The sequence below is a fragment of the Monomorium pharaonis genome, chromosome 7 (genome assembly GCF_013373865.1).
Source record: "Monomorium pharaonis isolate MP-MQ-018 chromosome 7, ASM1337386v2, whole genome shotgun sequence".
Lineage (NCBI taxonomy): Eukaryota > Metazoa > Arthropoda > Insecta > Hymenoptera > Formicidae > Monomorium > Monomorium pharaonis.
In genome coordinates this window covers 17117005-17128693 of record NC_050473.1, presented here as the reverse complement: position 1 = coordinate 17128693, position 11689 = coordinate 17117005, and the positions used below count along the sequence as shown (strand labels likewise).

The 11689-nt window shown below is 33.4% G+C and overlaps 3 protein-coding genes across 6 annotated transcripts; 2 read left to right on the top strand and 1 right to left on the bottom strand.

The window, feature by feature from the left end:
* Positions 1 to 46: 46 nt before the first annotated feature.
* LOC105837913 lies at positions 47 to 1595 on the top strand. 3 transcript variants are annotated; one of them, XM_012683093.3, is made up of 6 exons: positions 47 to 171; positions 346 to 559; positions 627 to 686; positions 771 to 975; positions 1034 to 1143; positions 1217 to 1595. In XM_012683093.3, exons 2-6 carry the CDS (start codon positions 485 to 487, stop codon positions 1472 to 1474), a joined length of 708 nt encoding a protein of 235 aa, XP_012538547.1. In that variant the 5' UTR covers positions 47 to 171; positions 346 to 484; the 3' UTR covers positions 1475 to 1595. The 3 variants fall into 3 exon arrangements, with proteins under 3 accessions (XP_012538547.1, XP_012538549.1, XP_012538548.1); XM_012683095.3 differs by having other exon boundaries at positions 117 to 250; positions 771 to 969; XM_012683094.3 differs by having other exon boundaries at positions 117 to 250.
* Positions 1596 to 1795: 200 nt separating this feature from the next.
* LOC105837912 (adipocyte plasma membrane-associated protein) lies at positions 1796 to 8994 on the bottom strand. Its single transcript, XM_012683092.3, has 4 exons — positions 8378 to 8994; positions 8094 to 8299; positions 4568 to 4853; positions 1796 to 4419 (listed from the first exon to the last, which is right to left on the bottom strand). The coding sequence occupies exons 1-4, from the start codon at positions 8485 to 8487 to the stop codon at positions 3300 to 3302; spliced, it is 1722 nt and encodes a 573-aa protein (XP_012538546.1). The 5' UTR covers positions 8488 to 8994; the 3' UTR covers positions 1796 to 3299.
* A 992-nt stretch (positions 8995 to 9986) lies between these two features.
* On the top strand, positions 9987 to 11347 carry LOC105837914. Of its 2 annotated transcripts, none has more exons than XM_012683096.3 (4): positions 9987 to 10116; positions 10342 to 10404; positions 10888 to 11006; positions 11088 to 11347. In XM_012683096.3, the coding sequence occupies exons 2-4, from the start codon at positions 10401 to 10403 to the stop codon at positions 11310 to 11312; spliced, it is 348 nt and encodes a 115-aa protein (XP_012538550.1). In that variant the 5' UTR covers positions 9987 to 10116; positions 10342 to 10400; the 3' UTR covers positions 11313 to 11347. The 2 variants fall into 2 exon arrangements, with proteins under 2 accessions (XP_012538550.1, XP_028049648.1); XM_028193847.2 differs by having other exon boundaries at positions 9993 to 10120.
* Positions 11348 to 11689: the final 342 nt, after the last annotated feature.

Here is an 11689-nt window from a genome sequence, read left to right as displayed (position 1 = left end):
CGGGAAGATTTCGCGAGTTTGACGTTCGACGAGCAATTACATAATCGGCGCGTTCCGTTCCTTCGGGCGACTGCTCTTCCCATTTGCACCTCCCGTCCGACCTCTCTTTCTCCAAGGTGCCGGTGCATTTCACGTCTCGTTTCAGGCGCAGTCGGGGAGTACGAATCTCGCGTAAGTGACCGGGAAATTTAATTAATACGTACACGTAATCGGAGATATTGAATCGCGCAAAATCAGCCGTTCCGATAAGGTATCAAAAGAAAAAACGCAAGGGGAATTATCAAACAACGTTTGTTGCAGACGTGACAACTAGTTACTGTGAATTTATTCTCTGAATTTCCGTAGTCGAACCGGACACCGAGCGAGAACCGTGACACGACGAAAAACAAGTCGGCAAGTGGCCGAACGCGATCGCGTCACGAGGTGAAGTACGCAACGACACGAACGACGTCCTTGCACGTCCTTGTTCGGGATCAGGTGGACCATGGCGCGCAAGGACGGCCCTTCGATCTTCGAACGACTCCAGATCCTTATGGAAGACGAGATGGGACCTGGAAGGGTACGCGGCACGCGCTTTAACCTAACCTCGCCCACGTCAGTCACGCGCTGTTCTTCTCTCTTTTCAGCTGATTACCTATGGGATCGCCAGTGCCGGCCTACTCGCAGCCCTGTACAAAATTAGACCCGTGAGTACAAGCTGAGTTTACCTGCGTTCACTTGTTGTCGCGGTCTCTACGTCACGACTGATAGTCTTCCTCGTCGCCTTCCAGTTCGCCAAGTTCACGAGACCGTCCGATGTTCCGTTGCACTTTCTGCAGACGCGAGTTCCGCTCCAGGGTACTGTGCGACGCGTGGAACCGAGCTCCAGCAGGGTTCTATTACTGGTCGATCACCATCCCTTATTGCCTATTCCCCGTTTCAGCGGTAGGACTTATTTGCCTGTCAAAATCGGTGGCGTTGATGTTACAGGTAACGGTAAGTATCGATCGTGGAATTCGAAGCTGTTCTTAAAAAACGCGGATCAATCTTACAGGTGTAAGCTGGCTGCAAACCGTGCTCAATGGAAAGCTCATCACGTTTGTGCCTATAGTCAGAGAGAAGGAGTATTTGGAATGCGTGGTTACAATGCCACAGAAGGATCAAGTAAGAAAAGCAGAAATAATCGCATTATCGAACACTTATTATCATACTCGTACGTTATATTATTTGTAAACAGGACTCATTGGAGATTGGCGAGGAATTAGTTAAATTAGGCCTAGCCACAGTACACGAACCTTGGACCAAATTAAAGGATAAACGCGTTTTGGCATATAGAACGTCCTTGGCAAACGCGCAAAAGTGGGCGATACGTAGGAGAAATGGATATTGGCATTTTGTCAAGCAGCCAACAGTTCTGTGGAAGGCGCAAATGTTCGCAATTGATAAAATAAAATCGCTGTTGCCCACCAATGTAATTAGACGACTTGATCTGTAAGTGCTCTGCTTGTTTGTTAAAAATATACTTCCAGTGTGCATATTTTTTGATAGTTTGTATATACAAATGAATATATATTATGTACTTAAGAATTTTTTAAATAAAATTTTAATAAAAGTTGCTCTCGCAATTTCGTCTTTCGTGAAAAAAAGCGACTTGATAAATTCTGAGAATATAAAATTGGTATACTGAATACTTGTCTTGAATACTTTATATTATTATTATATTATTTAATTATATTTCAACTTGTATGATATAAACTTAATATTTGAAATGAATTATTGTGGGGAAAGCATTTTTGTCTTACAGTTGCACAAATGGTAACTATTGAAAAAGTCAATTTTATTTGTGTAATTGCCAAACTGTACAATTCTTATAATTATCTTACATCTCACCTGACACCACATAACAAAGTTATTATTTATAATCGACCAACTTAACAAAAACATTTATATCAGTCCTTTCTTTAATTACCTACACAGTATTTATATCATTCTAGATTTGTTCACTTCCACTTGTTGAAATTTACGTGAATTATATTTTAGTATCCATACAATAGTTACAATTAACATGGATATTATCCTAGTATTCTATATAAAGAAAAAAAGCAATTTATAAAAATAAATGGAAAATTATTGCATTGATAAATATGTAAAATAAACTTCAATTTTATTTTTATATCAATAAGACTGTTAATATTATATTCGTGTGCTTAAAAATAAATTTGTGCTGTCAATCATTTCAGCATTTGATGTATATTACATATTTAAAACTGCAAGTTTATACAAAGTTAGTTTGATATGTCCAAAGTAATTAAGGTTACAGAAAAAGTAAGAAATTCTCTTTAAATGAATTAAATCATGTGGATTTTGATACAAATAAAATGTAAAACATAAAAATTAGCACATATAATATATGTATGGAAAACGTATAATAAAATTTGCAAAGACAATCTTTCAACTTTATATATACATTACAGTCACCAACATATAACTTTCTTTAAACTTTCATCTTTTTTAGTCACTGTAATAAAGCTGATATATTCCTCTGTATAATATATCATTCATATTCTTATATCACTTTCTAGAATATATTAGGTTGTCATTAATAATACAATTAGGAATGTGATTACACATTTAAAAAAAGAAAAAATAAATCAAACTATGAAATAGATTTTAAAAAATATGATTTTTTGAAAAAATTGAACTTTTATTCAAATATTCTCTTAACTTTAAGCTTCTAGTTAGCTCTTAATGCAATGATCCTCTTTTTTTTAATTATTAAAATGCAAATAAAAACATATTTTTAAATTACAAAAGTGAAAATAAATTTAATATTTTACTCGACAAATTCTAACCCCATTATTTATGAAATATTAAATTTTTTAAATTGTCTTGCATCACTATTGAGATATGTGGAATGATTTAAAGTGGCAATATATAATAAAAAAATTAATTTTTTTTACATTTTATCATGTTTAAATTGTAAACATGATAAAAAATATTCTTGATCTCCTGACTTTCGTAAAAATAAAATTTTGCATGAGATATTCTACATTTTCAACTTTTTAAATAGAATTTTATCTTTTGCAAATATAGTCCCTTTAATGGATCACATAACTTGTATATACATAACTTGTGCACGACTCAAGTATAACAACGTGGATGATATAAATGCGTATAAAGCAAATTGATGAGAAATCGATAATCTATATATCCCCAACCTGTTTTTTTTCATTTTTAATGGAATGCTTAAAAAAATGGAGTGTACCGTTCAACAAGTGTTGGTGGTATCACAAATATATTATAGTTTATTTACTTGTTTATTAGAGGTCCTCTTTCAGACGATTCGTTTCAACGCGTTTAACTTTCTCAGCTTGTGATTTCTGCGCTGTTTGTTTCACAGAAGCATCCTGATCTTTTACATTCTTTCCAGAGTGTGTCTTTGCAGCAGCCTCTTTTTTGCTAGTCTCTTCAGACTTCGTGTTCGGAGAATTGGATTTCGTATTAGATTTCACATCGCCAGCCGTTTTTACATTGTCCTTTTTGGCTTCAGTATTCGTGGATTTAGTTTCTGGTGTTTTTACGTTGCCACTGGTAGATTTATCCATTTTAGGAGCTGAGGATGGTTTTGGCACAGCAGTTGGCTTAGGAGTAGGCGATGCAGTTGATTTAGGCGTTGTAGGAATGGCGGTTGATTTTACTGTTGCAGAATCCATGTCTCGCTTTGTTCTTTCTGTCTTCACATCTGAAGGACCAGTATTCGACGATTGCTTTTCATTCTTCATTCGAGAAGATTCTTTCGAACTATCAGCTAAGTCAGGGAAAGCTTGTTTCAATGGGACTCTGACTATATAGTTTTGCCATGGAGAACCAAACCATAAATAGCCATTATGTATATGAGCTGCACTTATACGATAGACTGTGCGGTCTTCTGATGAAAGGACATCAATGATGTTGCCAGACGCATCTATTCTCAAGAGCAGACTTTTCTCTGACGAATCAATTAAGCTTTCAGCACCTTGGAATGATCCGATCGCATGCAAAAGTCTTTCTGTGTAGGTATTGGGATAAATATCGTGCAACAGTTTAAATGGTAATTCCATCGTCACTAATAATCGCACCAACATTTTTCTTAAGTACGGATGTGGTGCGAGAGACCTGTCTATTTGAGGATTTTCAGGATCAAGAACTATGATTAAAGGGACGAGAAAACTACCTTGACCGTCGCTGTTAATATTATCCGGTAAACCCGGCAAAGCATCGACGAAAACTTCATATTGCCCCGCCTTTGGTCCTTTTAAATTGTATTTCATGATACGATTTCTCTGAGTTTCTGCAACTATCACGAAACTTTCATCGTCGCTTAACATGATCCCATTTGCAAATGCAAGATTTCGCATCAGTACTTCGTTTTCCTTTTTAGCTGCATTATAACGTATAAGCCTGTAATTTATACGATTATATAAATGTAATACACACACACACACACGCACGCGCGCGGGTATTAATATAAAATATAATAGAATACACATGCATATATTATTTACATAGTGTACAATTAATTTTAGAATTCATATAAACTTTTTATTACCTTCCTGATGGATTTGATAAAAATGTCATCATTATATCGCAAAGAGCAAAGTCCGTGTTGCTTTCAGTCCAATAAAGATCTCCATTCTTTGCGATATCTACGCTATTAGGAAGTCGTGGAACTTTTCCATCAATCGGTTTAGATATGTTCACTATATTTTTGTATTCTCCAGTTTCAACATTTACTTTGAAGATTCCATAATATGTATCCACTACATATAAATTGCCTTTCTTATCAAACTTTAATCCCAATGGCCTGCCACATTTATGTTCCTGCCAAATGCCATCTGTAAATTTCGTAAGAAAACATGTTACTAGTTTTGTTACTTTGATATAATTAATTCTATTAATTATATACCCGAATTATTTGTTTTTAAATTTATGCATTATATCTTCTAAATTTATATAGACACGTTATATTAATACCATTACATGTGTTAATTTTAATTCGTTCTAATAGTATCATATGATTTGAACTTGAAACATTAATTACTGTCAATCTAATGATTAACTAAATTCCTAAACAGTTTGTTTTCTTGTCATTATATCACACACACTTTTCGTGAAGATAAGAAAAAATATGATTAGTCATAATTTATTTTTTCTTTGCATGTTAGTCATAATCTATTCTTATTTCAAGACCGTCTTAAATAATATCTTAAGATATTAAAAAAACTAATTACAGCTGGTTTTGTGCTTATTTTCAAGTTGTCTTATATAGGATGGGCTTTAATTTACAATCTTTGAACTGTCTTTGTGTGAATGATTGATTTAATTTTTTATTTTTAATACGCGAATTTTTGATCATTGTTTCAGACACTACTTATTGAGATTTAATAATTAATTAAAATATTATGTTTTAATTACAATCTTAATTAGATTTTTTTTACACTATATAATTATAAAACATTCAATATTTTTACACAACATAAAGATAAAACAAAGATAAAACAGTAATTCCTTGCAGTAAATCTATTCGTGTTAAAAAAATAATTACTAAAGCAATATAAATATTTTGTACAATTTTTTATTATACAAAAGCTTGTACAACTGTAAGTGATTTGCAAAACGCTATTAGCACATATTTTTATTTTTCAAAATTGTTTTGAATTAGATTCCTTTTTAACTATATCTATTAGTGGGCACTGATCATATTCTACACAAAATAATTGTACATGATCAGAATATTCTACACAAATATATCGTACACAAAAAAATTGTACATGGGAAAACTATGCACAAGAATTATCCTTGAATTAAAAATTGTAATACACGGATATAATTATGCGTAAAAAAATCCATGTACAATTTTTAATTCAAAGATAGTTCTTGTGCACAGTTTTTCCACGTACAATTTTTTTGTGTGGAATATGATCAGTGCTATTAGTAGTTTTCTGCAAATCATTTGTTGTAAAATTAGAAAAAATCAAACAATACTTTTTTTTACAATGCTTTCTTAAATAATTTTAAAAAATTCTATTTGAGAGAGAGAGAGAGAGAGAGAGAGAGAGAGAGAGAGAGAGAGAGAGAGAGAGAGAGAGAGAGTAATAACAAAAAATTAAACATTGAGGGATTATAGTAATTTAATTTTTATTTTAAGGTAATAAATCCCTTTATTCACTTAAGCCTTCGGCACACGATACAATTTTTCTAGATCGCATACGAGCCATCTTATTAGGTATCCGAATGATTGTATTACCAATCGTAATACCATCGTAAGACGCTTCGTATGCGTGCTAGCATGAAAAATCGTATCGTGTGCCGAAGGCTTTACTTTTCCTAATTTTTTCAATCATCTAAAGACAAATTTATATAAGTTAAATTAATATATTTATTTTATTTAATTTATATTTTGATTTATATTACTGGTATCACCACTGGCCACTGAAGTAAATAATATAATAATAATTTTTATTTACTTCAGCGTCAAGCCAAGAAGGGGACTCGGTTTACAGAAAATTTAATCCACTCATCCTTTCATTCATTCATCCTCTTATCCGTTATTCGTCCTATTTACTACTTCGACAGTATCTAAATTTCCAAAACACCTAGTAGAAATGCTAAATAGTAATACTACTTAGTAATACTTATACTTATTTACACATGTAAAGTAACTTGACATAACTTAACTTTGAATTCCTATTATAATCTAACCTAACCATTAACTAAATATGTGAATATGTACAATGGTGTATAAAATATATATAACGTACAACGTATATAGAGCAAGGCAAATGGTGCCCGGTCTAAAACAATAATAACAATAATAATAATAATAAACTAAACTAAATTTGTTCTTGTACAATGTAACATTATTAATACATAAAATTGATAAAAAAAATAAATCTTTGCCACAATGGAGCTAAACTTAAATTCTCAGCCAGTTCCATAGCTGGATGAAAGGCTGGATAATACAAGGCCGTACAATATACTACGACAGACTATAACACAGATAAACGTAAACCTGAGCAAAGGATTTAAGAAGCTACGCCACTGAGGTAAGTATAATTATGTGCATTGTAACATGAGGTAGAGTTATTTGCTTAATACTATATTGTACGGCCTTGTATTATTCAGTCTTTCATCCAGCTATGGAACTGGCTGAGAATTTAGGTTTAGCTCCATTGTAGCAAAGATTTATTTTTTTGATCAATTTCATGTATTAATAATGTTACATTGTACAAGAACAAATTTTTGTATATTAGTGAGATTAAATAACATATAAGTACATATAATCAAATTATAGTCAAATTACAAAGTAACATTAATACTTATCTTAACACGTTCTAATTTATATCACATCTCTATCATGCTTTATGTTAAGCTTATACTAATTTTTACATACTTCATGATTATTTATATTCATATACTTACAAATCAGATTTTACTTTTAAAAAGACTACCAAATATTGATTTTATAAGAATGTCAAATTTGCTAGTTCTACCAGAATTTCAAATTTTTATAATCTTTTCGTATGTAGAACATAAAAAATTATAATCACACAAAGTAAGGACATTGATAAAAATGTAAAAACAATATAGAAAAAATAGATATAGATAATTATTAATGAAGTATATAAATTATTAATAAAAATATGAACATGTATGTATTACTTATATAAGTAACTAAAATTTATCTCTGGCAATTCTCTACATATATTTCTTTCTGCATTCAAGATTTATGTAGTATACTTGATCTTTGACAGATTTATCACTTCAAACTTGAAAAATTATGTCAACTTCATTTATATTTATGAAGCTATGTATTATATCTCTCATATATCTCTTCTTTTATACATAGTATAATTAATTTATTCCCAATCATTTAAACCTCAATCTTATATCAGTCTTTTTTTTACTTGATAAATTTTAATAAGGCTCATTTTTCCACTGATTCTTCTAGTTTACCTCTCTAATAAAAAAGGACATTAAAATTGCTAATATCTACACTGCGTCTGGCAGATAGGTCAATAAATTACGTAAGTGTCTGACTGAGAAATAAAACGTCCTATGCATTTATATCTCACCGCATTTTTTGCCAAATTTGACGATCGGCACTAGGCGATCCTCCTCGACCCTCAGGACATAACCGCCATGCACACCAGTGTAGAGCTGCCCATTGTAGGAGTCGAATGCTTCCGGACCATTGACCTCACCCTCGAACAGCTTCTGGCCGCCGTACAGTCGATTCTTCGGGCCTACCTTGGGATCGAGTTCGCGTGGCGGTGTCACGCTGCAAGATCGAAGGTCGAGGTCATTTAGGTTGACGATTCGCGCATTCCTCGTTTTTTTTTCGATCGCGTCGCAATACCTGTACTCTTTGAACTCCGTGTTCGGTGGTAGACCAGGTATAAACGTGATCACGGCCAGGAACAGGCCGATGTAGATGAAGACGGTGCCCGTCGCCTTTAGACAGCTCATATCGGCGATGGTACGCGAGGAAGGACACCTCGAAAACTCTGATGCTCTCAGGACACGGTGCCGCTCGTCGATCTGTCACGTCTCACGATTTCACTGCACAAGAGGCTGATGTTGATCGTCGTGAGCCGTTCGGCGACGGGCGACGGCGATGGCGATGGTGACGGTGGCCGCGTCGCCCGGGAGAATGAGGACAGGATAGGGATTAGGATTTAACTGTCGTCCGCGATCAACACGAATAACGGTGTTCGCGATCAAATGGCGCCGGCTAATTCCCGCTTTTCCGAGCACATAACACGGATCTCCCGTTTATCGAGTCACCGCGCGAGAAGGCAAGTGGATCGCGCGGACGAAAGTTGTCGTCAAGTTACACTAGTTGCGCGGAGATCGCTAAAATTCATTCCTCTCGTATCTCCTCGGAATACTTATAGGGAGAATTCTCCGTTCGAGTGGCTGTCGTCATGATGATGCGCGTTATCGCGCGACATGTCTAGATCGTTCGGCCAATCGCGTGATCTCGCCGTCCTTTATTCGATCCGCGATTAGCCAACTTCCCGCCGGATATTTATATATGCAAATCATATGTATATGCAAATTAGGCGTTATTTATCCCGATGACAGATTAGGTTTGTTCGCGTTGCTTGAAATTACCAAAATTGTTTGCAGTTTAAACGAGATAAATATATACGCACTCGAGCACTGGAGAAAAAGAAAGCGAAGATGTCAAGTGCGAAAAGTGCAAGTAACGCGAACAAACAGGCCCATTAAGATTAAAGTTTTCCAAGATTGGGTCATTTCATTAGAAACCGATTGGAATCTCAAGATCGTCAGTGATTCTAAATTTAGAACTCCGAATGCAAATATCGTATTTCAGTTCATTGAACTTTTCCCAATGAGCCATGAGCCCTGGGGTTCGATTCTTGAATTGAAAACGTATGCGCAAATACCCGCTCTAACAGAAAAGTTGCAAGTTTATTGGTTAAAAGCCATACGATAGCCAATAAATTTTCAACTTTTCTGTAAGAACAGAATTTGCGAATACGTTTCTCTTGCAAATGAATTCAAGAATAGAGCCCCTGGCACATTCGTGTTCCGACCATTTCTAATGAAACATCAAACGTCATGTTTGATTACGTCAAAAATGTTATTGCATAATTACTGCATAGTAGATTATATATTTATTTGGTTACACCATCATACAGAATGTCAAACAAACCCTCGAAATAATTTTGAGATAAAAATTCTAGCATCAAAATGCTCTTTTTTTTTTAAGCAACAAGTGTTTCTGTAAAGTTGGCCAATCGAATTAGTTGAAATTCGCGCGCCTGAGACATTTTTTTTTGGCAGTGCAGCCAATCCTCGCTTGCTCTTTAATTGCCGCATTTATGTACCCTTCATCTTCTTTTCTTCTCCTTTCCAACGTTCGATTGCATGCTTGTCTCTCTTTAAGTGCAGAAAGTGCAACAGCACAGCTACGAAAAGAAGAAACATCCCTTTGATGGCGGGTCGAGTGTCAACCGATGTTTCAAAACAATCCTCGAGGATTTTCTCGATGCAGTTTCGTTAATCTTCATGCTATAAATAAACGAATTTGATCTTCAAGATTGCTGTGCATTCGTCTTAAAATTTTGTGTATGTGCGTTTGAAAATCGAGCTAAAGTCGAATTTCAATATAAAGTCTCATTTTTCTTTGAATCGAAAGTTGAATTATTGTAGCCTCACCTCGCATTGATTTTTTTTACCTAAAGATCTTTTGTTGTGCACAGCTTTTCATTATATATTTGAAACTTGAGAATATATTACTTATAAAGTGTTTCAACATACATCCTAAAATTTACATATCTGTTTTTTAAACAGGCATGAAGATCTCAGGGATGCAACAGCATATGTAAGGATTCAATTGAATAAATTTAGAGATGGGTAGGTGTGCTTCTGTTTCATTTTTGAAAACTCCTGGATTTTAAAGTCAAATAGTTTCAAACTGGAAATGCCTCGTATAGTCTTTGAATAGAATAGTTGATCTGTAATCTCAAGATAATATTTTATATTTTAAGTCTTTGTCTTCAGTAACATATAATAATTTCATGTCTGAGTCTTAGATTAAAAAATATTTGTGATTAATGACAAATTATTACATACTAACAAAGTATTTATTAACTTTTATATATATTATAAATGTAACATTGTGTAATAATAAATAATGTCTTGAAAGTATAAGTCAACTATTCTGCTAAGACCCTAAAAAGTGATTTTCTTTATGACTTAAGACTTCAGACACAGGCTTATAATTATTATTACGAGTTACTAAAGATAGAAATGTCAAGCCTAAAACATTGTCTTGAAGTTACAAATCAACAGTTCTGTTAACAACTTTATTTATAATGTTGTTTCTTTTGAATTCAGATGATCTCGAGCAACAGTGTGAAGATGCAATGTTTGAAGTATGCGACGCTCGAGAGAGATATCCACTGCAATGTGCAAAGGAGCTTGAAAAGTGTATCAAGCTCACCAATGAGATATACGTGGGTAACCTTTTGCAGTATTGCTAGTTATAATTCTACTTTCCGTTTATCTGTATTTATTATTGACATCATCTGTTATAGATGACAAAGGTTCTTACTAAGCCAGTAAAAATTCTGGACATGCCATCTTTCACGAATGAACACTCGACAACGTTTCAAAAAAATTTTTTGGAAGCAGCTGTATTGTTGAAGACACAAGAACACAAACTGCAAATGATGATTGACAAAATTGATAACTTGACGGCCACTCTGAATCAGATTAAGAAGGACAAGTTGTGTGAAGTAAATAAATTACTGTGGCATTAAATGCATTTTTTCAATGTAATATCTATCCATTTTTCTTGCATTATATATTGTATATATTGTATATCAATTGTGTAAATATATATAGAAATATGATTTTAAATCAATTTGCATAAATTTTTTACTATAAATTTTTTTAAGTTCAATTTACATATATTAACTCTGGAACATTACTATGAGTGAATTTTTTAAGTGCTAATATAAATTTATTGTCATTGAAATTTTGGTAACGAAATAACATTTGATAAGTTTTTTAAATATTTTTTATATTACGCAATGTATAAAGTAATGTAAATTTATGTAGATATATTAAAATGTTGGGTGCTAACAAAAAAATAGAAAAAATTCTTAATTATGTACATAAATTTTCATTTAAGGTA

What these genes read in the sequence shown, in the direction of transcription:
- LOC105837914 (XM_012683096.3), top strand. An exon ending in AGCTCACCAATGAGATATAC is followed by an intron (nt 11,007 to 11,087) that starts GTGGGTAACCTT and finishes CATCTGTTATAG; the next exon opens with ATGACAAAGGTTCTTACTAA.
- LOC105837912 (XM_012683092.3), bottom strand. Translation starts at nt 8,487, where the DNA reads ATGAGCTGTCTAAAGGCGACGGGCACCGTCTTCATCTACATCGGCCTG. An exon ending in ACGGAGTTCAAAGAGTACAG is followed by an intron (nt 8,300 to 8,377) that starts GTATTGCGACGC and finishes TCGATCTTGCAG; the next exon opens with CGTGACACCGCCACGCGAAC. An exon ending in TTATCAAATCCATCAGGAAG is followed by an intron (nt 4,420 to 4,567) that starts GTAATAAAAAGT and finishes TATAAATTACAG; the next exon opens with GCTTATACGTTATAATGCAG.
- LOC105837913 (XM_012683093.3), top strand. Translation starts at nt 485, where the DNA reads ATGGCGCGCAAGGACGGCCCTTCGATCTTCGAACGACTCCAGATCCTT. An exon ending in CGTTGATGTTACAGGTAACG is followed by an intron (nt 976 to 1,033) that starts GTAAGTATCGAT and finishes TCAATCTTACAG; the next exon opens with GTGTAAGCTGGCTGCAAACC. An exon ending in CAATGCCACAGAAGGATCAA is followed by an intron (nt 1,144 to 1,216) that starts GTAAGAAAAGCA and finishes ATTTGTAAACAG; the next exon opens with GACTCATTGGAGATTGGCGA.